General features: G+C 45.8%; 1 protein-coding gene across 1 annotated transcript in view; it reads left to right on the plus strand.

The window, feature by feature from the left end:
- The window catches only part of LOC143964450 (A disintegrin and metalloproteinase with thrombospondin motifs 17-like), a 435,585-nt gene that overhangs the window by 249,690 nt on the left and 159,082 nt on the right, over nucleotides 1-26,813 (plus strand). The window contains exons 9-10 of the mRNA XM_077474178.1: nucleotides 9,363-9,503; nucleotides 14,018-14,168. Coding sequence (XP_077330304.1) covers nucleotides 9,363-9,503; nucleotides 14,018-14,168 — 292 coding nt within the window. The remainder of the gene's footprint in view (nucleotides 1-9,362; nucleotides 9,504-14,017; nucleotides 14,169-26,813) is intronic.

The raw sequence follows: 26,813 nt of genomic DNA on the forward strand, positions 1-26,813 counted from the left end.
ACCTGCCATGGCTAATTCACAGCCCCATAAAATTACCCATAAATGTCATTATTTTCCTTTGCAGAGTGTAACAAGGAGAGCCTAATACCCCTGAAATAGAGATATGAACATCAGTTATGTAACGCTCTGGACCCTGAAAGTCGAATTTTATGCAAGGGTCATGTACCAGCTGCAAAGTCAAATATCTTCATATTTCCAGATGTCCAGTGATAGGACCCCCGGTCAGAAAATCTGTATTTTACAGTGTCGCAAACAATGCAAAGCAGGGTTATTATTTAAGGCATGGCCAGGGAAATATGATTTTTTTTTTCCCCCGTCTTGGCATATTGTGTATTAAAATCAGCGCAGTCAGTGTCCTCTTTTTATTGGTTGCATCCCTAAAATAGAGGACGGCTCGGCTTTCCATTGGCCAGATGGTTCCTGCTCCACTGGTTACCATATCATGCCCATAACGGTACATAATATCTGATTTTATAGGATTACAGTCATATAAAATGTTCATACGCTCTACCAACTTGGACTATAAATAAATGTATTGGGTCTATTTATATAAAAGCGAATGCGATATTCTTTGATGACGAACCGATCACTGTCATTTAGAACACATGGACCTCGATGTTTGGTCAATGTCTTAAAGTGACTGTAAATTTTCAATTAAAAAAATATATATATTATACTTACCCGCTCTGTGCGATGGTTTTACACAGAGCAGCCCCGATCCATCTCTTGTGGGGTCACCTGCTGGTGGTCTCTGCTCCTCCTCCTCTGTGTCCGTCCCATAGCAAGCCGATTCCTATGGGGGCCCACATTTGTCATGTTACAACAAAACACCTAAATGTATTTTATTGGGATTTTATGTGATAGATAAACAAAAAGTGGCACATCATTGTGCAGTGGAAGGAAAAGGATACATTTTTTACTCTGAAAAGTGTGGCGTGCATTTGTATTCAGCCCCCTTTACTCTGATACCCCCTAACTAAAATCTCTAGTGGAACCAATTGCCTTCAGAAGTCATCTAATTCATAAATAGAGTCCATCTGTGTGTAATTTATTCTCGGTATAAATACAGCTGTTCTGTGAAGCCCTCAGAGGTTTCTAGGAGAACCTTAATGAACAAACGGCAGCATGAAGGCCAAGGAACACACCAGATCAGGGATAAAGTTGTGGAGAAGTTCAACCTCTTCAGCCCCGGAAGATTTTACCCCCTTCCTGACCAGAGCACTGTTTGCGATTCAGCACTGCGTCGATTTAACTGACAATTACGCGGTCGTGCAAGGTTACACCAAAACAAAATTGACGTCCTTTTTTCCCCACAAATAGAGCTTTCTTTTGGTGGTATTTTATCGCCTCTGCAGTTTTTATATTTTGCGCTATAAACAAAAATTTGTCAATTTTGAAAAAAGAAGCAATATTATTTTACTTTTTTCTATAATAAATATCCCCCAAAAATATCTAAAAAAATAAATAAATTATTTTTTCCTCAGTTTAGGCTGATGTGTATTCTTCTACATATTTTTGGTAAAAAAATCACTAAGTGTATATTCATTGGTTTGCGCAAAAGTTATAGCGTGTACAAAATAGGGAATAGTTTTATGGCATATTTTTTATTAGTAATGACGGCGATTTGTGATTTTTATCGTGACTGCGGCATTATAGGAAACTTGTGACACTATTTTGGGACCATTGTCATTTATACAGATCAGTGACTACTGTGTAAATGACACTGGCAGGGAAGGGTTTAAACACTGAGGGGGGGGAGGGGGCCATCAAGGGGTTAAGTGTGTCCTAGGGAGTGATTCTAACTGTGGGGGGGATGGGCTGCCACTCACATGACTGCGATCAGTGCTCCCGATGACAGGGAACAGTGGATCCCCGTCATGTCACTAGGCAGAACAGGGAAATGCCTTGTTTACTTCTCCCCGTTCTGCGGCTCTGTGACATGTTCACGGGACACCGGCGGACATAGAGTCCGCAGGCACTGTCACAATATACGCGGCAGGTGTGCGCACACCCGCTAGCCCCGCCATTTAAAGGGGAATTGCAGGTACTCCCATTTGCCCACCGCTGCCATTGTGCTGGTGTATATCGGCATGCAGTGGTCGACAAGTGGTTAAAGCAGGGTTAGGTTATAAAACAATTATCCTAAGCTGTGAACATCTCACGGAGCTCTGCCAATCCATCATGCGAAAATGGAAAGAGTATGGCACAACTGCAAACCTACCAAGACATGGCCATCCACCTAAACTGACAGGCCGGGCAAAGAGAGCATTCATCAGAGAAGAGCCAAGAGGTCCATGGTAACTGAGGAGGAGCTACAGGAGGGAGAATCTGTCCACAAGACAACTATTAGTCGTTCTCTCCACAAATCTGTCCTTTATGGAAGAGTGGTAAGAAGAAAGACATTGATGAAAGAAATCCATAAGAAGTCATGTTTTCAGTTTGTGAGAAGCCATGTGGGGGACACAGCAAACATGTGGAAGAAGGTGCTCTGGTCAGATGAGACCAAAATTGAACTTTTTGGCCTAAAACCAAAACGCTATGTGTGGGGAAAAACTAACGCTGCACATCACCGTGAACACACCATCCCCACTGTGAAACATGGTGGAGGCAGCATCATGTTGTGGGGATACTTTTCTTCAGAAGGGACAGGGAAGCTGGTCAGAGTTGGTGGGAAGATGGATGGAGCCAAATACAGGACAAGCTAAGAAGAAAATCTGTTAGAGGTTGTAGAGCTGCACGATTCTGGCTAAAATGAGAATCACGATTCTCTCACAATTCTCGCAGCGTATCATCTTTCACATTAAAACAAAAAATATTGTTCTAACTTTATTGTTTCATTTTTCTTTTATTCATTGAAGTGGATTTTTTCCCCAAAAAATTGCATTTGAAAGACTGCTGGGCAAATACAGTGTGACATAAAATATTGCAGAAATTGACATTTTATTCCCTAGGGCCTCTGATTTTATATATTGTGGCAGCACGCAGGTAAAGTCACCTGGTTGTATCCAGGATGGGAAATATGTGTGCCCTAGATTCAGGCTTTATGCAGACCTTTACAATTAGAGGGGAAGAGTTAATGAGCCCAGCTGAAGTAAGTGGGCTCATTAAGACCTCTACAAAAAACCCCAGCATGCATAGGGAGATGCTCCATCCTGGAACCAGTTTTTGTGTTGTATAGACTGGGGAGTGTGATACCTGTTCTGTGCGGTGAGTTAACGCCTGTGTGGCAAACCTCTACAACAGGGACAGGGACTGGGGCAGCACAAGGCTGCTCTCAGTTGTTAGACAGGGAATCTAAGTGTGTAGTTAGAGGTCAAGCTGACCAGGATTTATTTTCTTGTTTTATTTTTGTTTGGCTGTTATATGTATCACTGCATGTAGCATAAATAAACCGCATCTTTTGTTTTTTTGCACCTACAACGCTGTCTGCTGTGCCTGATTTTGTGTTGTGAACCCATCCAGGGGGTCACACACACCCGCTGCCGAGCTAACCCCTCACAGTTGGTGGAGAATTTTGGCAGTTTTTTTTTTTTTCAATTTTTTTTAAAGGCCAGCATGGAGGAGATACTGAGACAGCTGGCTCTAGCAAATGCAAACCAGCAGCAAGCAAATGCAAATCAGCAGCAAACAAATGCAGCTTTACAAAAGAGCCTTGCAGCTCAACAACAGAGCCTTGCAGCCCAGCAGAAAGCTCACCAGCAGAGCCTGGAAGCTCAGCAACAAGCACAGCAGCAATCTGAAGCCCCCTTTATAGACCTGTTGCAGAAACAAGAGCAGAATTTTCAACAGAAAATAGAGACATTAATACAGCAACGTCCGCAGACCAATGAAGCAAGTGGTTACAATAATACCGCATCCTTTGGTGTGAGCCGTTTATTGACAAAAATGACTGGAGAGGATGATCCGGAGGTGTTTTTGACCACATTTGAAAGGACTGCTGAAAGGGAAAAGTGGCCTAAGGAGCAATGGGCTGGACTGGTGGCCCCTCTGTTAACTGGGGAATCGCAGAAAGCTTATTATGACCTAGAGCCCGACCAAGCAAAAGACTATGTGGTGCTAAAAACAGAAATATTGGCACGGCTGGGTGTCACCCTGGCCGTCCGGGCTCAGCGTGTGCATAATTGGACTTTTCAGGTTGGAAAACCTCCCAGGTCTCAAATGTATGATCTCATTCACCTGAGCAGGAAGTGGCTGCAGCCAGAGACTTTGACCGCACCAAACATTGTGGAACGTGTTGTTATGGATCGTTTCCTGAGAGCTCTTCCTACTGCCATCCAAAAATGGGTAAGCCATGGAGACCCAGAAAATGCAGATAAACTTGTGGATCTGGTTGAGAGGTACTTGGCTACAGAGAACCTGACCACCTCTTCCAGGGACTCACGGACTTTCCACCCTAAGACCAGATCATTCCCAGTGGCGGGTAAGATGACTCCAAGGGGTGAGGGTGGAGAGAGTGAGAGGGTGGGAGTTCTACCTAAGGTCTGGCGGGAGCAGCCCAGGAAGCCCATTCTGCAAGAGACAGCGAAAAAGATTATTTGCTACCGCTGCCGCCAAGAGGGACATATTGCAGCCAATTGCCCCGTTGTGGATGAGCCTATGCAATGTGACTTTATAAGGGAGAGACGTCAGTCGCTGTTTGCGACAGTTGCATGCACTGCCATTCGGGGACCTGAGAAACATTTATGTAAAATGTGTATTAATGGTAGAAATGTTGATGTGTTGCTGGATTCAGGTAGCCTGGTAACATTGATAAAAGCTGAATTAGTTACTACAGAGGTCTCTGGGAGGAACAGGGTGGCTGTTATTTGTGTGCATGGGGACACCCGAGAGTATCCTGTAACTTCAGTGTTTTTTGAGACCCCCAAAGGTAACCTCTCTCATCAGGTGGGGTTAGTGTCTCACTTACCACATGATGCTATTGTGGGAAGGGATTTTCCAAAATTCTGGGAACTCTGGGATTGTCCTGACCCCCCCACTGGTGCCCCTATAAACGAGGAAGATGACCAGAATTCCTCTGGGAGTGGTGAGGACTCTCCTGAATTTCCCTTGTCGGTATTGGCGGGGGAAACTCGAGAATCTGGGGGGGAGCCAACATCCTCAGATGAAAACATGCCGTCTGTGGAGTTTTCGGATCTTGAGGTTCACAGGGAAAATTTTGCCACAGAACAGTTAAAAGACCCCACCCTAATAAAGGCACGGGAAAATGTGGTGAAAATAGATGGCGAGTTAGTGAACCCAGATAAGACTTGCCCTTATCCTTACTTCACTATGGAAAGGGACCTGCTGTATCGAGTGGCTCAAAGGGCAGAAGAAACCATTGAGCAACTTGTAGTGCCCAAACCTTACAGGAAGTTGGTGTTAGAATTGGCTCATGGGCACATTCTGGGAGGTCATCTGGGGACAGAGAAAACCAGAGAGAGGGTATTGCAGAGATTCTATTGGCCTGGGGTCATGAAGGAAATAGAAAATTATTGTTCCTCCTGCCCTGTGTGTCAGAAGTCGGCACCTATGCCACATTTCCGTAACCCGCTGGTACCTCTTCCTATCATTGAGGTCCCCTTTGAAAGGATCGCAATGGATTTGGTAGGTCCGATAATGAAGTCCGCCAGGGGGCATCAGTACATTTTGGTTATATTGGACTATGCCACCCGTTATCCGGAAGCAATTCCTCTCCGAAATACCTCGGCCAAAGCCATAGCCAAAGAGCTATCTCTTGTTTTTAGCCGCGTGGGTATTTGTAAGGAACTGCTTACGGACCAAGGTACACCCTTTATGTCCCGGGTTATGAAAGAATTATGCAAGTTGTACAAAGTGACGCAATTGCGTACATCTGTGTATCACCCCCAAACAGACGGGTTGGTTGAAAGATTCAACAAAACCCTTAAACAAATGTTAAAGAAGGTGGTGGATAGAGATGGAAAGAATTGGGACTGTCTATTACCCTATCTAATGTTTGCCATTAGGGAGGTACCCCAATCCTCTACGGGTTTCTCACCCTTCGAGTTGCTCTATGGGAGACACCCAAGAGGGCTGCTGGATATCGCCAAGGAAACTTGGGAAAATGAGAGTTCTCCTCACAGGAGTGTGATTGAGCATGTCGCCCTGATGCAAGACAGAATTGCACAGGTAATGCCAATCGTAAAGGAACATTTAACCCAAGTGCAGTTAGCACAGCAGAGAGTGTACAACCGTGGGGCCAAGACCCGTACTTTTTCCCCGGGGGATAGGGTCTTGGTGCTAGTCCCTACAGTTGAAAGCAAATTTCTGGCCAAATGGCAAGGTCCATATGAAGTAATTGAAAAAATTAGTGAGGTGAACTACAGGGTTAAACAGCCAGGAAGGCGAAAGCCGGAGCAGATCTATCACGTCAATCTGCTGAAAGCCTGGAGGGATAGGGAATCCCTAGTCGCAGAGACTTTGTCACAAGTACAGCCTGATTGCTTAGTTCCTGAGGTTGGAATAGCAGACACCTTATCGAAACCCCAACAACAGGAGGTTAAAGAGTTTGTACTTCGTAACAAAGAGATTTTCTCTGAGCTTCCGGGACAAACATCTGGCGTAGAGCATGACATTATCACCCCGCCAGGAGAAAGGGTAAAACTAAAACCTTATAGAATACCAGAGGCCCGACGGGAGGCAATACGTGGGGAGGTTCAAAGGATGTTGGAATTGGGTGTGATAGAGGAGTCCCAGAGTGACTGGTCCAGTCCTATCGTACTAGTGCCCAAACCTGATGGGAGCTGGCGGTTTTGTAACGATTTTCGACAATTAAAGTAAATGTAAAGTTACAAAATTTGACACCTACCCCATGCCGCGTATAGATGAGTTGATTGACCGGCTGGGAACAGCCCGATATGACAACTCTTGATCTCACCAAAGGCTATTGGCAAATTCCCCTGGCCGAGTCGGCCAAGGAGAAAACTGCGTTTGTAACCCCAGATGGGGCATTCCAATATAAGAGAATGCCGTTTGGGTTACAGAATGCACCGGCAACATTCCAGCGGAAAATGTATAAGATTCTGAGGCCCCATCAGAAATATGCTGCAGCTTACCTGGATGATGTGATTATCCATAGCACAGACTGGGTCTCACATTTGCCGAAAGTACAAGCAGTCCTAGACTCTATCCGGGAAGCTGGGTTTACGGCCAATCCAAAGAAGTGTACCATTGGACAGGAGGAGGCCAAATATCTTGGGTACACTATTGGGAGGGGGGTGATAAAACCCCAAGTCAATAAAGTCGAGGCCATACAGAGTTGGCCACGTCCCAAAAGCAAGAAACAGGTACGAGCCTTTCTGGGAATCGCTGGCTATTATGGACGATTCATTCCCCATTTTGCTTCTCAGGCTGTGCCCCTCACCAACCTGACAAAAGGGAAAGAGTCTGTCATGGTTAAATGGTCCCCAAAGGCTGAAGAAGCATTTCAGTCCTTAAAAACAGCCTTATGTAGCCAGCCAGTGTTGTACTCACCAGACTTCTCTAAGGACTTCGTGGTACAAACTGATGCATCAGACGTTGGGTTAGGAGCAGTGTTATCCCAGGTCTGGAACGGGGAAGAGCACCCAGTCATTTACCTCAGCAGGAAGTTGAAGTCCCATGAGGTAAATTACGCCACAATTGAGAAGGAATGTTTAGCAGTGAAGTGGGCTCTAGATTCCCTTCGGTACTATCTGCTAGGTAGGCACTTTGACCTGGTGACTGATCACGCTCCTTTAAAGTGGATGGCTCAGAACAAGGAGACCAATAGAAGGGTAAATAGGTGGTTCCTGGCCCTACAAGAATTTAACTTTACAGTTAAGCATCGCCCTGGTGTTAAAATGGGGAATGTGGATGCTTTGTCTCGGATACATGCGTGTCTGACTGCTTGTGTTACAACCCCAAGGTTGAAACAAGAGGGGGGGGTATGTGGCAGCACGCAGGTAAAGTCACCTGGTTGTATCCAGGATGGGAAATATGTGTGCCCTAGATTCAGGCTTTATGCAGACCTTTACAATTAGAGGGGAAGAGTTAATGAGCCCAGCTGTAGTAAGTGGGCTCATTAAGACCTCTACAAAAAACCCCAGCATGCTTAGGGAGATGCTCCATCCTGGAACCAGTTTTTGTGTTGTATAGACTGGGGAGTGTGATACCTGTTCTGTGCGGTGAGTTAACGCCTGTGTGGCAAACCTCTACAACAGGGACAGGGACTGGGGCAGCACAAGGCTGCTCTCAGTTGTTAGACAGGGAATCTAAGTGTGTAGTTAGAGGTCAAGCTGACCAGGATTTATTTTCATGTTTTATTTTTGTTTGGCTGTTATATGTATCACTGCATGTAGCATAAATAAACCGCATCTTTTGTTTTTTTGCACCTACAACGCTGTCTGCTGTGCCTGATTTTGTGTTGTGAACCCATCCAGGGGGTCACACACACCCGCTGCCGAGCTAACCCTTCACAGTGTATATATATATATATATATATATTATATATAAAGGTTTGGGGGTTCCAAGTAATTTTCTAGCAAAAAATATTGATTTTAACTTAAGAAGGAAGTGTCAGAAAAAGATTTAGACTTTAAGTGGTTAAACTTCCTGCATTTACACATGGTTGAAAGCTTGGCAGACTGCCCAGATTATTTGTTTACACAAGAAGTTCTATCCCTTTGATCTTAGCCCTTGTACACACCGTCGGACATTCTGACAACCAAATCTGTTGTATTTTGTCCGACGGATCTTGTCCGAAGCTGTTGCATACACACGGTCGGACAAAGTTGTCGGAAAATCCAATCTTTTAGAACGTGATGACGTAATTTCGTTACGACGGGACTACGTTCAGGCTAGTAGCCAATAGCTTTGATGTAGGAATTTGATCTGAGCATGCGTGGCACTTTGTCCGATCGGAATTCTCTACACATGCTCGGAGTATGTCCGATCGGAGCAGTTTGTCGGAAAATATTTCCAGCAAGTTGGAAAATTTGGTCCGACGGATATTCAGACGGAAACAGTCCGATGGGGACCACACACAGTCGGAATATCCGACAAAACGCTCCGATAGGACACATTCCGACGGAATCTCCGATCGTGTGTACAAGGGCTAAGAAGTAAGTGTTACAATGCTTCAAGCTCTACACTTGGCAGACTGCCCAGGATGCTTTCTTTTGAAAGCTGAGTGAGCAGATAATCTCTCCACTTGTTTATATGAAAGAATCGCCTACTCTCAGCGGGAGAGATCGTAAGGGGGGGGGGGGTGAATCGAGATCGCGTTTTTTTTTTATAATTAATCGTGCAGCTCTAAGAGGCTGCAAAAGACTTGAGACGCTGATGTTTTTTTTTTAACACAGGTTTATTTTATATCAATAAAGTGTTTAATGTTCTTTATTCTGCAGCATGGGAATGAGCCATGATGACGACCATCCTTCCTGTGCAGGCCGATCACATATAATGTCCGGAGAGTGGGTAAAAGGCCGCAGTCCCAGTGACCTGTCCTGGTCAACCTGCAGTCGTGATGAGCTGGAGAACTTCCTGAAGTAAGTGGTCGGTTTTATCTCAATCAGAGCAGCAAGAATAATAATAAAAATAATAAATCTTTCCTAAATCACATAATATTAAAGTAGTAATAAACCCCAAAACAATAAATGATTATATTGCAGCTTACCAATTCTTAGATGACTTTGCATTTTCACTTTTTTTTTGGCTTTTTCCCCCCCTTTTATAACAGTAAGTCTGTTATTTTTCAAAGTTCCTTTTACCAGCTCAAGCTGTCCAGCAAAAGTGTCAGAGGGTTAGGACAAACCATTTGCCAAGGACAAGGGGTGCTTACTATGATCAGCTTTTATTCATTTATGCTAAACCTTTATCCCAAAAGGAAAAAATAAAAAATGGGTTTCTTTAAAGTGTCTGTAAAGGATCTTTTAACCGCTTCAGCCCCGGACCATTTGGCTGGCCAAAGACCAGAGCACTTTTTGCGATTCAGCACTGTGTCACTTTAACGGACAATTGCGCGGTCGTGCCACGTGCCTCCAAAACAAAATTGGCGTCCTTTTTTTTCCCACAACTAGAGCTTTCTTTTGGTGGTATTTGATCACCTCTGCGGTTTTTATTTTTTGTGCTATAAACAAAAATATAGCGACATTTTTCCTCAGTTTAGGCCGATACGATGCCGGCCACCCGAGGCCGACCTGTCCCTTGGTTCTCGGCAGGTAAGCAGGATAAGACTCTGGATAGCCGCACACTGGAAAGAGACTTAAAATCCTGTATTTTATTGAAAATCGTAGATAACATCACATCAAATGGTCCACAGCAAAGGAAAAGGGTGCATAAATTCTGACTCGTAGTAAGCACTGATTCCAGTGCGAATCGCGTCAGTATTTTTGCACCCTTTTGCTTTGCTGTGGACCATTTGATGTGATGTGATCTACGATTTTCAATAAAATACAGGATTTTAAGTCTCTTTCCGGTGTGCGGCTATCTAGAGTCTTATCCTGCTTACCTGCCGAGAACCAAGGGACAGGTCGGCCTCGGGCGGCCGCCATCGCGGGCACCCTAGAAAGGTAAGTGCTTATTAAAAGTCAGCAGCTATAGTGTTAGTAGCTGCTGACTTTTAATCTTTTTTTTTTTTTTTGCTGGCCCACCACTTTAAGTAATGGTAAGCTGTAGAGATGCACCCACATTTCAACAGCTGAAAACTGTATTTTCGGCATTTTGCTGATAGAGAAAAAAGTGCCAGTAATGGCGCGGCAAACGCATACGAATTGACTGTGATTTTACCATGATTTTCCTGTGCTTATTGTGTGCTTTTCATAGGTCATGTGGCTCAAAAACTGCATAAAAAAATGTAACACGGGTGCGTTATTGATGCGTTCTTGTTGCATTTTCAATATAATTCACCGGGGAAAATTGGTTTTTGGTGTACCTTTTTTTTACCTGACCAAAAATGCAGTAAGCAAGGACTAGTGTGAAAACATACATAGAATTTAACCACTTTCAGACCATTTTGCTGGCTTAAGACCAGACCACTTTTTGCGATTCAGCACTGCGTCGCTTTAACTGACGAATTGTGCGGTCGTGCGACGTGGCTCCCAAACAAAATTGACGTCCTTTTTTCCCCACAAATAGAGCTTTCTTTTGGTGGTATTTGATCACCCGTGCGGTTTTTATTTTTTGCGTTATATACAAAAATAAAGCGTCAATTTGGAAAAAAACGCATTATTTTTTACTTTTTGTTATAATAAATATCCCCAAAAATATATAAAAAAACATTTTTTCCCTCAGTTTAGGCCACTACGTATTCTTCTACATATTTTTGGTTAAAAAAAAACACAATAAGCGATTATTGATTGCTTTGTGCAAACTTATAGCGTTTACAAAATAGGGGATAGATTTATGGCATTTTTATTAATAATTTTTTTTACTAGTAATGGCGGCGATCAGCGATTTTTATTGTGACTGCGACATTATGGCGGACACATCAGACATTTTTGACACATTTTTGGGACCGTTGTCATTTATACAGCAATCAGTGCTATACAAATGCACTGATTCCTGTGAAAATGACACTGGCAGTGAAGGGGTTAACCAGGGGGTGCCAGTGTAGGGGTTAAGTGTGTACTAGGGGCATGTTACTAACTGTGGGGGGGCTGGGCTTTGTGTTAGTGAACACTGATCTCTGCTCCAATCACATGGAGCAGAGATCAGCGTCACTTGTTGCTAGGCAGAACGGGGAGATGCTGTTTACAATGGCATCTCCCCGTTCAGCCTCCCCGTGAGACGATCGCGGGTATCCCCGCGGTGATCGAGTCCGCGGGACCCACGACCGGACTCACAGGGGTCCCGACCGGCAAGACGGCATATAAAAATGGACGCCAATATGCCTTCCCGTGCCATTCTGCCGACGTACAGCGGCGTGCGCCGGTCGGGAACTGGTTAAAGGGATCAATTGTTATTGAGCTTTTCTTGCACTAAAGGTGCCGATAATGGGCGACAATAAATTCATATTCATTTCAATTTCTGATATCAATTAAAAAGTTGTATATAATACAATTTTATATATATATATATATATATATATATATATATATATATATATATATATATATATATACAGTGGTGTGAAAAAGTGTTTGCCCCCTTCCTCATTTCCTGTTCCTTTGCATGTTTGTCACACTTAAGTGTTTCGGAACATCAAACCAATTTAAACAATAGTCAAGGACAACACAAGTAAACACAAAATGCAATTTGTAAATGAAGGTGTTTATTATTAAAGGTGAAAAAAAATCCAAACCATCATGGCCATGTGTGAAAAAGTGATTGCCCCCTTGTTAAAACATACTATAACTGTGGTTGCCCACACCTGAGTTCAATTTCTCTAGCCACACCCAGGCCTGATTATTGCCACACCTGTTCACAATCAAGGCATCACTTAAATAGGAGCTGCTTGACACAGTAAGGTCCACCAGAAGATCCTTAAAAGCTACACATCATGCCGAGACCCAAAGAAATTCAGGAACAATTGAGAAAGAAAGTAATTGAGATCTATCAGTCTGGAAAGGGTTATAAAGCCATTTCCAAAGCTTTGGGAATCCAGCGAACCACAGTGAGAGCCATTATCCACAAATGGTGAAGACATGGAACAGTGTTGAACCTTCCCAGGAGTGGCCGGCCGCCCAAAATTACCCCAAGAGCGCAGCGACGACTCATCCAAGAGGTCACAAAAGACCCCACAACAACGTCCAAGGAACTGCAGGCCTCACTTGCCTCAGTTAAGGTCAGCGTTCATGCCTCCACCATCAGGAAAAGACTGGGCAAAAATGGCCTGCATGGCAGAGTTCCAAGGAGAAAACCACTGTTGAGCAAAAAGAACATCAAAGCTCGTCTCAATTTCTCCACAACACATCTTGATGATCCCCAAGACTTTTGGGACAACATTCTGTGGACCGATGAGACAAAAGTGGAACTCTTTGGAAGGTGTGTGTCCAAGTATATCTGGCGTAGAAGGAACACTGCATTTCATAAAAAGAACATTATACCAACCGTAAAATATGGTGGTGGTAGTGTGATGGTCTGGGGCTGTTTTGCTGCTTCAGGACCTGGAAGACTTGCCGTGATAAAAGGAACTATGAATTCTGCTGTCTACCAAGAGATCCTGAAGGAGAATGTCCGACCATCTGTTCGTGTACTCAAGCTGAAACGAACTTGGGTTCTGCAGCAGGACAATGATCCTAAACACACCAGCAAGTCCACCACCGAATGGCTGAAGAAAAACAAAATGAAGACTTTGGAGTGGCCTAGCCAAAGTCCTGACCTGAATCCTATTGAGATGTTGTGGTATGACCTTAAAAAGGCCGTTCATGCTCGAAAACCCTCTAATGTAACTGAATTAGGACAATTCTGCAAAGATGAGTGGGCCAAAATTCCTCCAGGACGCTGTAAAAGCCTCATTGCACGTTATCGCAAACGCTTGGTTGCAGTTGTTGCTGCTAAGGGTGGCCCAACCAGTTATTAGGTTTAGGGGGCAATCACTTTTTCACACAGGGCCATGATGGTTTGGATTTTTTTTCACCTTTAATAATAAACACCTTCATTTACAAATTGCATTTTGTGTTTACTTGTGTTGTCCTTGACTATTGTTTAAATTGGTTTGATGTTCCGAAACACTTAAGTGTGACAAACATGCAAAGGAACAGGAAATGAGGAAGGGGGCAAACACTTTTTCACACCACTGTATATATATATATATATATATATATATATATATATATATATATATATATATATATAAATGTATATGCATTTTTAAACAATCTGTCATTTTTTGGTTTTTCGACAAAGTGCGTACTGACTTTTTGGTTTCGGCACCACAATTTCCATTCGGAAAGTAAACTGCTATATATTACATTTTTGTTTTGGGGTTGATACCATTTTAAAGCATTTTCATGTCAGAATTTAGCATGTATGGAATGCGTTTGTTAATTTTTCAGTGTTGAAAGTCCGTCTTTGGCGTATTGCTCTGAGCCCTTCGGCTGTTGTTTTGAACTCTTCACAGGTCCAAGGTGAGCTCATGTCTGCTGGTGACAGACCCTCGCAGTCACCATGCTGTCAGGCTTCCCCACAAACTGCCCGGGATGCATTATAGTGCCAGCGAGCAGTGCCAGATCCTTTTTGGCAGTAATGCTACGTTCTGCAAAAATATGGAGGTAAGGGAACAACGCAGGTTTGGTTGAATGTAACAGCTGATCAGTAAACAATAGGATTCTTTTACAGTGAATACATTTCTGACCTGCACAGTTTGTATGTTCTCTGTTAGTTTGCATGGGGTTCCTCCTGGGTGTTCCTATTTGCATCCCAAAGTCATACTGCCATTTTACTGAACCTCACAGGTGCTTATGTGATTGAACTAAAGGCATTCGATTGTTTTGCTCCTATGGGACAGGGACTAATTTGAATGGTCAATAAGTAAATACATTTCATTGGAAATTTGTAAATACATTTGGGATTTTTAAGGTGCTAAATTAGAACAAAATCATTTCTAAAAAGTAGAAATTTTTTAGAGCAATAAAAACAAACATACAAAAAGTAGATATTGATATTGTACTAATAATACATGTGCTGACTGATTTCATCTCTACATGTTTCGCCTTTGTGATTGGCTTCTTCAGGAGAATTAATTGCTATCAGGCACAATGAGCACTAAAAAATTGATTTTTTTTTTTGTAAAAATAGGACAATCAATGGTCACAAAACAATTTGTAAATTTGTGCTGCGTATCTTTGCTGTTTTGTGACCATTGATTGTCCTATTTTTCTAAAAAAAAATCTGTTTATTTTTTTTTTTTTAAATAACGTTTTCTTTATTTTCATTAACAGCATAGGAAGGTAAGCAGTACAGAGGCGTAGTAGGAGCAATGCAATTACAAAACATAGCAAGGTCATGAGTAAGCACGCTACCCGTGGTATCGGGCCATGGGCACCTATAGCAAGGCATAATAATGTGGTTGGCCAGGAGCGGGGGGTCAGGAGACACACACAGTCAACTGCCTGCTCCCAAGCCCAAGAGGCCCTGTAAGTTCTGCCATAAGTCCTATGCAACACACTTAAAATAGAGCGGCAAGAGTCCGCCGCAGCAATAGTCAAAATCAGGTAAGGAAAGAGAGAAAGAAGATAAAGAAGAGAAAACCAGTGATCCGCATTGTCGTGCCGGATTCGGCGTGCCCCTAATCCTCCAGCAGCCGCCATCTCCCCCAAACCAGATCAAATTCCTCCAGCCTGTCCCGTATTCTGGCAGTCATCTTCTCCATGAGTTCGATGTCCTTTATTCTAGAGTAAAGGGCTTCCATAGTCGGGGCCGTTTGGCTTTTCCAACGGAGGGCTATCAAACATCGGGCTGCCGTGAGAACATGTCTCAGAAGCTTCCGAGACGGTTTAGCTAGCTTAATTCGGGACAGGCCAAATAGGAAGAACTTGGGTTCAAACGGGACGGGCACCCCCAGCAAGCGGGCAAGGAGCTGTTGGGTCAGAGTCCAGAAAGGGGATATCGATGGGCAAGTCCAGTATATGTGGAATAGGGTTGTACACCAACAATATTGCGCAAAAGGAAAATTATAAATTGAAATAGATAAATACAAAGAAATGTATATGATGAGCAGCCAACACGCTAAAACTAGGGATTTTTTTTAGCTGGAAAATCGATAAAAAATGTAGTGCAAGCGCTCAGCCTATACACACTTCTTATAGTGCTACAAAATAATATGTGCTCAAATATATGTATAGTATTACCCAAAGGAAAAAAATATAGATACACTGTAATAAAAATACAGAATATGAAATTGTATAAATATATACAGTGACCTATATATATACCAAGAGAAGAGGGTAATAGGATGTTGTATCTCTAAAAGAGAAAACAGTGACTATGAATATCTGTAAACAATAAACACAGTGATAAAATCCATAGATAACTGTGAAAACAGTGACTGTGAATGTCTATAAACAATAATCTCAATAATGAAGTCCATAAATGAATATATAGTCCAAAACAATCGTGCAGAGTGCCAGTAGTGACCAGGATCCTGTGATATTGTGACCGAAAAAAACAATGTTCCACCATGTGACAATCCCACCACCTTATAGGGTGTAGGCTTACCAGATCTATGTGACCCTAGTAGGCATACGCCTCAGGGGTCAATCAAAGCTTGCGATCCCAACCAAAGAATGGTCTCAAGGATTAGGTGTGTCAGTCATGGCATATACGATCCCAACAGATGGCTAGATGTGGTCAATATTCCTCATGTGCATATATAGATCCAACAATGATTCAGGCATGAAAGATGAAAAGACAGAACCGACATGGCATAATAACGTCTTTAAAAAAACTTTAATAAAAAATATTTTGGTAAAACTCACATTTCCAAAAAGTACAATCAAGCGTGTCAGGATAAAAATGGCAGTAGCGGAGTCCTCCCGACGCGTTTCGACCCACCGGTCATCATCTGGGGTGATGACCGGTGGGTCGAAACGCGTCGGGAGGACTCCGCTACTGCCATTTTTATCCTGACACGCTTGATTGTACTTTTTGGAAATGTGAGTTTTACCAAAATATTTTTTATTAAAGTTTTTTTAAAGACGTTATTATGCCATGTCGGTTCTGTCTTTTCATCTTTCATGCCTGAATCATTGTTGGATCTATATATGCACATGAGGAATATTGACCACATCTAGCCATCTGTTGGGATCGTATATGCCATGACTGACACACCTAATCCTTGAGACCATTCTTTGGTTGGGATCGCAAGCTTTGATTGACCCCTGAGGCGTATGCCTACTAGGGTCACATAGATCTGGTAAGCCTACACCCTATAAGGTGGTGGGATTGTCACATGGTGGAACATTGTTTTTTTCGGTCACAATATCACAGGATCCTGGTCACTACTGGCACTCTGCACGATTGTTTTGGACTATATATTCATTTATGGACTTCATTATTGAGATTATTGTTTATAGACATTCACAGTCACTGTTTTCACAGTTATCTATGGATTTTATCACTGTGTTTATTGTTTACAGATATTCATAGTCACTGTTTTCTCTTTTAGAGATACAACATCCTATTACCCTCTTCTCTTGGTATATATATAGGTCACTGTATATATTTATACAATTTCATATTCTGTATTTTTATTACAGTGTATCTATATTTTTTTCCTTTGGGTAATACTATACATATATTTGAGCACATATTATTTTGTAGCACTATAAGAAGTGTGTATAGGCTGAGCGCTTGCACTACATTTTTTATGTGGAATAGGGTACCTCTGTCTTTTAGGCAGCGCCAGCACCGATCCGAGGTGGAGGGATATATTTTGTGCAGTACCTCTGGGGTCCGGTACCAACGGAAGAGTATCTTGTAGGCATTTTCCTTGTAAAGGGTGCATAGAGAGGATTTGGCTGCCTGTCGCCACACCCCCTGCCAATCCTCAAGGGAGAGCTCCTCCCCCAGGTCCCTCTCCCACTTCAACATATACTTGTGCTTGCCCCTCGCCTGGGAGTGGTGTGAGCTGAGAACGCGGTATATATCCGAGATCAGCCCCCTGCCATTCCGGCCGTTCAATATAATCACCTCAAATGGGGAGGGCGGGGAGAATTGGAGTCTCGGGGCTAAGGTTTGTGCGAAATGTCTTATTTGAAGATAACTGTAGAACGTCTGTCGGGGGAGGTCATGTTTGGCCTGAAGTTCCGAGAAGGAGAGCAGCTTTCTCGACCTGGGGTCTACCAGGTGTCCCAGGTGAAATAAACCTTGGGACGCCCAGGGCCAGGACATCTGGTGGGTCAGGCTGTCTGGGAGCATGGGGTTGTAAAGGAACGAGGTCATCAGGGACGACTCCGAGTGTAGCTTGCAGTGACCAGACAGCTTCCGCCAAAGCTGACGGAGGTGAGCCATCGAGCCCAGCAACCGGTCCGGCTCAATCGCCACCCCCGCCCCCCAGAGCAGACTGTTCGGGTGCACCGGGGCTAACCATATTTTTTCTATCTCCGACCACTTGTTATATGACCGTTGGGGGAACCAGGAGACTATCGCCCGGAGCATCGTCGCCTGGTAGTACCTAACCAAGTCAGGGAATGCCAAACCGCCGTCTGAGCGCAGGGCAGTGAGAACCGTGCCTGGGACCCGATGTTTTTTGAAGTTCCATACAAATTGCAATAAGTCTTTCTGGAGCATACGGAGGTGTGCGTAGGGGATCGGGACAGGCAGTGTCTGAAATAGGTAGAGAAGTTTGGGGAGGATTACCATTTTAATGGACGCGATCCGCCCCGTAAGGGATATATGGTGTGTTTTCCATTTATGGATAAGTCCCCTGATCTCCCTATAGAGGGGGGGAAAGTTGGCCTGGTATAAAGTGTGGAAGGATGGGGTAATTTGAACCCCTAGATATTTAAGTGAGGAAGTCTCCCAACGATAAGGGAAAGCCGAGCGCAAATGAGTTCCTTCAACTAGGGGCATATTAAGTGGGAGGGCGACTGACTTAGATGCGTTTATTTTGTAGCCCGAGATCGCCCCGTATCGGCTAAATTCTGCGTGTAGATTGGGTAAAGAGGTCCTGGGCTGGGTCAGGGTGAGAATGACGTCGTCAGCGAAGAGCGATATTTTAAATTCCCTGCCCCGAACCGAGACACCCCGGATATCCGGGTTTCTTCTAATGGCCTCCGCCAGGGGTTCGACACAGAGAGCAAACAGCAGAGGAGAGAGCGGACAGCCCTGGCGGGTGCCATTAGTGATAGGGAAAGTCGGAGAAATTGCATACGGGGTCTTAACTTGAGAAGTGGGGGTGGTGTAAAGGTGTTGTATAGCGTGCAGGAAGGGACCCCGGAAACCCATGTGGGTTAGAGTCGCCGTCATGAAGGGCCAGCTCAGGCGATCAAATGCCTTTTCCGCGTCTAGGCTCAGGACCAGGGAGGGGCAACCAGTCTTGTTTGCTACGTCAATGAGGTCAATAACTTTCCTGGTGTTGTCCCCTGCTTGTCGAAGAGGTACAAAACCAACCTGATCCTTATGGACCAGGGCAGGAAGGATTGTATTGAGGCGGTTGGCCAGGATTTTCGTAAAGATCTTCAGGTCCGAGTTCAGTAAGGCGATAGGCCTGTAACTGGCGCATGAGGTCTGGTCCTTGTCTGGTTTAGGGATAAGGGATATAAAGGACGCCAACATCTCCGTTGGGACTGGGGCCCGTGTGAGGAAGGAATTGAACAGCTTGGTCATGTATGGGCTCAAGATGGGTAGAAACATTTTATAGTACTCGTACGGGAAGCCATCTGGACCCGGAGATTTGTGAGCGGGGAGCGCCTTTACAGTCGCTGTCAGTTCCTCATCGGTGATGAGGGCGTTCAGTTCCTGAAGTTCCGCGTCCTGCACCTGGGGCAGTGTCACTCCAGCTAGGTAGTTGGCTATGCGGTCAGCTAAGTCAGGGGTCGGTGGGTTATGAGGTATGTCCCTCTTGTTGTACAGGTCCGTGTAAAAGTCAGCAAACGTATCTGCGATATCCTGCGGGTGAGACAAAAGGTCTCCCCCACGGTTTTTAATTTGGGAGGGCGCGGAGGCTTGCGTGCGATCAGCCAGCTTCCTGGCCAATAGGGTCTGCGCTTTATTGCCCTTATCATAGTAGAGCTGTCGTAGGCGGATAAGCGCTTTTTCAACCGAACCAAGTGCAAGATCGCGTAGAGTAAGTCTTACCTGCACTATTTGCTTGACCAGTGACAGAGAGGGAGACTCCTGAAGCTTAGCCTCAAGGGCCTTCAGCCGCCCCTCAGCCAGCCGCCTAGCAGCCTGTGCATCTCTCTTCAGAGCCGAGGAGAGAGCAAGGCAGCGACCCCGGGCAACCGCCTTGTGGGCCGCCCAAAGGGTGGGGAGAGAAACGTCAGGAGTGTCGTTTTCGGCAAAGTACAGTCGGAGCGTGGATTCCAGCTCCATTTTGGCCGGGGAGTGCTGCAGGAGGTAATTGTTCAGTCGCCAGTTACACGGCCTGTGAAGAGGGGCTCCAATATTTAGCGTCAGGGTGATCGGGGCGTGGTCGGACCAAGAGATGGGTAGTATATGTGCTGCACGGACCGCCCTCAAGGTATGGCTGTTCACAAAAAAGTGGTCTATACGCGAGTGGGTGCGGTGCGGGGCCGAGTAAAAGGTGTATTGGCGGTCCCGTGGATGTAAAGTACGCCAGGCATCAAAGAGAGCGCGTCGTCTGGTGAGCTGGCGGAACAGCGTCGAGTCCCTCAGGACCCTAGTCTGAGATACCTGTGGGTTCACCACCATGCGATCATGTGTAACAGATGGAATAAGGTTGAAGTCCCCCCCTATCACCAGAAGCTCGGAAGGCGACCTAAATAGGCGAGAAAGCACGCCGGACAAAAATCGGTGTTGGTGGACATTCGGGGCGTAGAGGGCGCATAGAGTCACAGCCTGCGCCAGCCAGATACCGCGAAGGATGACAAAATGGCCCTTTGGATCTAGGTACGTCGATGTGCACGTAAAGGGGGAGCCCTTTCTGATAAGAATAGCCACCCCCGCCCTCTTACGCGAGCTAAAGGCTTGGTACACCAGGGGGAAATGTCTTAGGGCAAATTTAAAGGAGTCCCCTCGGTTAAAGTGCGTTTCTTGGACCATCACTATATCCGCCCCGGATCGCCTAAATTCTTGGAGCGCAAGATGGCGTTTCTTGTTGGAGTTTAGGCCATGTACATTTAAAGATAGTATCTTAGCCATAATCAAGGGGATGGTCGGGGTTGGTCATACTTAGCTTCTGCCGCTGGAAGGGTAGGTGCCCCAGGGGGAGAGACGACCGCCGGGGGAGGGCTGACATATGACTGGACCACTGGCTGAGGCCCGCACAGGGGGCGGGGCGGAGAAAGAGTCTGAAAAAGAGAAGAAGAGTGAAAACATAAACAAAGTACAAAACCAAAGTTAACTGCAACATATGTCAGGTCCAGGGGCCCTATAGGGGCTCTGAACCGAAGAGGTTCCGATAGGTCTCCTGGGCTGGGCGTCTCCCGACCCCAGAAAAAGAAAAAAAAAAAAAAAAAAAAACAGAAGGGGGGAGAAGGCCAGGCCAGGCAGACACCAATAGTTTGTAAAGTTCAAGGGAACCAGAAGGTGGAAAACCACAAGGGGGGGTCTGTAACTCGGGAGTCGATCTGTCCTAAGCCAGCCTGGGTGAAAAAACAATTCCTGGAAAACAAAAAAGAAAAAAGGGAGATCTTGTAGCGATCAGGCCATCGGGGGAAGGGGGGTGAATAAACCCCAAGTAAAACAAAATGGGTGGGAACTCAAACAAATGGCGGGAAGGCCCGCTGATGGGGGGATCCATGTCACTTGTGTTTAGGAGATCTGCGGTCCGGCTCTGAACCCCGGTGCCGTTTAGCCGAGGGAACTTTCTGCCAGAGGACCGGCGAAGGCGGTTGAGAAGGTATCAGATCCCATTCCGGGAGCTTGGGGACCGGCAGGCCCAAAGTGTCACAGAAGGAGGCCAGGTCCTCCGGGTATCGAAGGAACGCCGACTTCCCCTGGTGTCTAGCTGTAAGGCAGAAGGGGAAACCCCAGCGGTAAAGTATGCTCCTGTCCTGCAAGACTTGAAGAAGGGGCAGCAGCAGCCGTCGTTTTTGGAGGGTTATCCAGGAGACATCCGGGTAAACCTGGATCGGAGCGTTGTCAAACATAAGATTGCGGATGGAGCGGGACTTACGCATGATGTCTTCCTTGAGGGGGAAAGAGTGGATCCTACAAATAACATCTCTTGGTTTGGAGGCCGGGCCCTTAGGGCGAAGGGCTCGATGGGCTCTGTCCATCTCAATGGGCTTGGCCGGGTCTTCTCCCAGCATTCCATTAAACAGTGCTTGCAGAGTGGTCTGCAGGTCCTCAGGTCCCTCGGTTTCGGGGAGGCCACGGACGCGGATGTTGTTCCGCCGGCCTCTGTTATCAAGATCTTCCACGTGGCGCTGCATGTCCCGTAGGAGGAGTCGGTGGTCCGAGCTCTCTACCTGAGTGCGGTGTACTGCCAGCTTGGTCTCCTGAATCTCTTCCTCCGCCATCTCGACTCGTTCAGCCAGGTGTTTAAGGCCGGCGTGCAGGGACTGGATTTCAGCGCGACAGGTGGCTTGCACTTCCGCCACGAGTTGTTTAAAATCATCTTTCGTGGGGATGGCTGACAGATAGGAGTGCCAGGGGGGATATCCCCCTTCGTGATGCCCCATGGGGGGCTGGAGCGGGAGTGGACATGGAGGAGAGCCTCCCTGCCCCGACCCTGCTGCCAAGGAAGGGGGCCGGGAGGAAGGGGGGTGCAAGTGTTCGGACCATGAGGTAGCATGGGGGGAGTCCAGGGAGGGGTCCGGACGGACATTCAGGGAGTGCGGGCGGACTACCTGGGCATAGGTGGGATGGCTAGGTATTTGGGCTCTAGGCAGACTCGCGTCCCTGGATCGGGGCTGCCGCTGGGTCTTGGGGGGGGCAGGCAACTGCCGGATGTGCAGGGCCCCCCCCTCAGTCAGGGGGGGCGCTGCGTCTTCCGCACTGCTGGGGGGGTCCTCCGTGTCTCCTGGTGCAGATGGAGAGGGAGACACTGCCATGTCTGGGTCCGGGGCCGTCCGCAGTAAGCGGGGGAAGGCCTCAGAGCATTGAGTGGGAGATGGGGGGAGCTGCTGGTCCGTGGCCTGAGGTCCCTGCAGGGCGGATGGTGGAGTAGAGGAGGGAGAGCTGTCACTCACCCACGGTGATGCTCCTGTGCGTGGCGGCTCTTGCGGGGACCCGCGACCGTCCTGTGGAGCAGTCCAGCTGTACTTGCGCTGTGTCGCCGGGTCCGCCGCCGCCATCTTGCCGTCGCGGCCTACACCGGGCCGCGGCCTGTCCTCCCGCCCAGCCCGGGCGTGCTGGGACTCCCCAGAGGAGTTCAAAGATAGGAGTGAGCCGTTTAGTTCCCGGGTGTGGACCGCGGAGTGTAGAGGTAAGGGCTCCGGGTGGGAGTCGCGTTGTAGGAGCGGTGGAGGAGATGCCTGGTCCCGCCGTAGCGTGGCCGGGTCGGCCGGCGCCATCTTGCGGCCTTCACAGGACGATCCTCCGGGCGGCCGAAAAAAGGATGTGAGGGAGGCCGAAGAGCCCGGGGGCGGTTGGGACGACCCCCGGGTGGATGAGGACCTGGTGGCCCGTGATCTCCCCATCCTAGAAGGTTAGATGCCCCCGATGTAGGCCGATGTAACGCTGGGCTGGAGGAGAGCTCTCACTCGCAGCGTCCGTCCAGCTCGGCTTCCGGTCACGCCCCAAAAAAATCTGTTTATTTTTAGTGCTCATTGTGCCTGATTGATATCAATTAATTCTCCTGAAGAAGCCAATTACCAAGGCGATCGATTTAGAGATGAAATCAGTCAGCACATGTATTAGTACTGTAATATCAATATCTACTTTTTGTATGTTTATTTTTATTGCTCTAATAAATTTTTACTTTTTATAAATGATTTTCTTCTAAATTAGCACCTTAAAAATCCTAAATGTATTTCCAGTTATATTTCAGGAGATGTGGTGCTTTTTCCTTAATAGATGATGATAAATATATCTTTTCTCCTTTTAAATACGTTTCACACCGCACTCAAAAATCACAAAGTGCTATACCAAATATAAAATATACAATATAAAAGTCCATGAACCACCACCAAATTCTTCAATCCAAGTGAAAAAGTGGAGTATTCTTAATTGCTGGGAGGAATAAGTGCCGTCTTCCACCGATAATTAGGCAACCATCCTACTCACCAGACCAACCTGACACCCATTACAGGTAGTCAAATGAGCATGGGTAACAATGAAGATGTATCATCCAGTGTGATAAAGTCTCCAAATGGTATATCCGCCAACTATGATAATGTCATAAATCAAACACAAACTCCTCATGGGGTCATTTGTATCAAAATCGAATCCATAAAAACATGTAACACATTATCATAGTTGGCGGATATACCATTTTGGGACTTTATCACACTGGAGGATACATCTTCATTGTTACCCATGCTCATTTGACAACCTATAATGGGTGTCATGGTCTGGTGAGCAGGATGGTTGCTTAATTATCGGTGGGAGATGGCACTTATTCCTCACAGCTATTGAGAATACTCCACTTTTTCACTTAAATTGAAGAATTTGGTGCTGGTTCATGGACTCTTATATTGTATATTTTAAATTTGGTATAAAACTTTGAGTTTTTTAGCACGGCATGAAATGTATTTATATATTACTTTCTTTACTATCACTAGGCCTCTTTTGGTCTCACTATGGGCTATAATATATATATATATATATATTTATATAGAGAGAGAGATTAGATCTATATATATATATAGATCTAATCTAGATATATATAGATGTATCCATTTAATTTATGGTTTGTTAATGATCACTCGAGGGTGCGCGGCCCATAGGTTTTTTCAAACGTATTTCTAAAATGGTCAGTAAGTGCTGTGCAATGCAAAAAATGGATACATGAACACAACTGGGGGGAAAGCTTTCCATGCCTTAGCAACTTAAGTTACACAAAATAGACCACCATTGATTGTTAGTAGGGATGAGCCGAACACCCCCCGGTTTGGTTCGCACCAGAACTTTCGAACGGACCCCAAATTCGTACGAACTTTAGAACCCCATTGAAGTCTATGGGACTCGAACGTTCAAAATTAAAAATGCTAATTTTAACGGCTAATATGCAAGATACTGTCCTAAAAAGGGTTTGGGGACCTGGCTCCTGCCCCAGGGGACATGGGTCAATGCTTAAAATGTTTTTAAAAATGGCCGTTTTGGCGGGAGCACTGATTTTAATGACGATTAAAGTGAAAAAAAAGTGAAATATTCCTTTAAATATGGTGCCTGGGGGGTGTCTGTAGTATGCCTGTGAAGTGCCACGTGTTTCCCGTGTTTAGAACAGTCCCTGCACAAAATGACATTAAACGGAAATAACGTCATTTAAAACTGCTTGCGGTTTTAATGTTATATCTGGTTCCTGCAATATGGTTGAAAACCATTGAGAAAAATGGCATGGGTAGCCCTCCCTGCCAATTACCAGCCCCTTTGGGTCTTGTACGCATATTAAGGGGAACCCCGTACCCATATTAAAAAAAGGAAATGCGTGTGGCCCCCAGCAGTATACAGGCGGTATACAGGCGGTGCAAACAGGACAGGGACTGTGTAGGTTTGTTGTGTTAAGTTGAATCTGTTTGTAATTTTCAACTGGTACATTTTTAAAGTGTAGCTCCAGTCAAAAAAAATATTTTTAAGCTTTTTGGAAAACATAGGGAAGGGTTATCACCCCTGTATAATTTGTTTTGTCGTCCATCTTTTTTCATCTCACTTGCTGTTGTCTCCTTCCGTTTGCAAGTAGGAGATGTTTGTAAGTTGGATGTTTGAAAGTAGGGGCCTGCCCTATATGCTCTGCAGAAATGGTGGAACAAGGTGTTGGTTTTGCCACAACATTGTAAGCCCTCAAAGTGACTCTTGGTGGGCGCTGGAGCGCCCTGCTGTGAACGATTATATCAAGAATTGTAATTACATGCCATTGTTGAACAGTGGTAGAAAAATTGACCTTTGGTGGTTGTGGTGCTGGTGCCACAACACTATAAGTCATCACAGTTACTCTGGGTGGGCACAGGAACGGGCCCTCCTGTGAAATATTATATCAAGAATTGTAATTACATGTCCCTGTTAAACAGGGGCAGAAAAATTGGGCCTTAGGCACTGGTGCTTCCTCCCCGTCCCTCAGTACAGACCCCCCCAGCACAGACCCGTCAGTACAGGCCCCTACTCCCCCCCCCCCCCCCCCCCCAAGAACAGCCCCCTCAGTACAGACTGATCATGCTCACAAATTGCTGCAGAGGTTGAAGGGGTGGGGGGGTCAGTGTGTCAGTGCTCAGACCATACGCTGCACACTGCATCAAATTGGTCTGCGTGGCTGTCGTCCCGGAAGGAAGCCTCTTTTAAAGATGATGCACAAGAAAGCCTGCAAACAGTTTGCTGAAGACAAGCAGACTAGGGACATAGATTACTGGAACCATGTCCTGTGGTCTGATGAGACCAAGATGAACTTATTTGGTTCAGATGGTGTCAAGCGTGTGTGGCGACAACCAGGTGAGGAGTACAAAGACAAGTGTGTCTTGCCTACAGTCAAGCATGGTGGTGGGAGTGTCATGGTCTGGGGCTGCATGAGTGCTGCCGGCACTGGGGAGCTACAGATCATTGAGGGAACCATGAATGCCAACATGTACTGTGACATACTGAAGCAGAGCATGATCCCCTCCCTTCAGAGACTGGGCCGCAGGGCAGTATTCCAACATAATGACCCCAAACACACCTCGAAGATGACCACTGCCTCACTAAAGAAGCTGAGGGTAAAGGGGATGGACTGGCCAAGCATGTCTCCAGACCTAAACCCTATTGAGCATCTGTGGGACATCCTCAAACGGAAGGTGGAGGAGCGCAAGGTCTCTAACATCCACCAGCTCTGATGTCCTCATGGAGGAGGGGGAGAGGACTCCAGTGGCAACCTGTGAAGCTCTGGTGACCTCCATGCCCAAGAGGGTTAAGGTAGTGCTGGAAAATAATGGTGGCCACATAAAATATTGACAGTTTGGGCCCAATTTGGACATTCTCACTTATGGGTGTACTCACTTTTGTTGCCAGCAGTTTAGACATTAATGGCTGTGTGTTGAGTTATTTTGAGGGGACAGCAAATTTACACTGTTATACAAGCTGTACACTCACTACTTTACATTGTAGACAAGTGTCATTTCTTCAGTGTTGTCACATGAAAAGATAGAAGAAAATATTTACAA

Source organism: Lithobates pipiens, unplaced genomic scaffold (genome assembly GCF_037356315.1).
Source record: "Lithobates pipiens isolate NorthernLeopardFrog02 unplaced genomic scaffold, aLitPip1_a1.2 Scaffold_8, whole genome shotgun sequence".
NCBI lineage: Eukaryota > Metazoa > Chordata > Amphibia > Anura > Ranidae > Lithobates > Lithobates pipiens.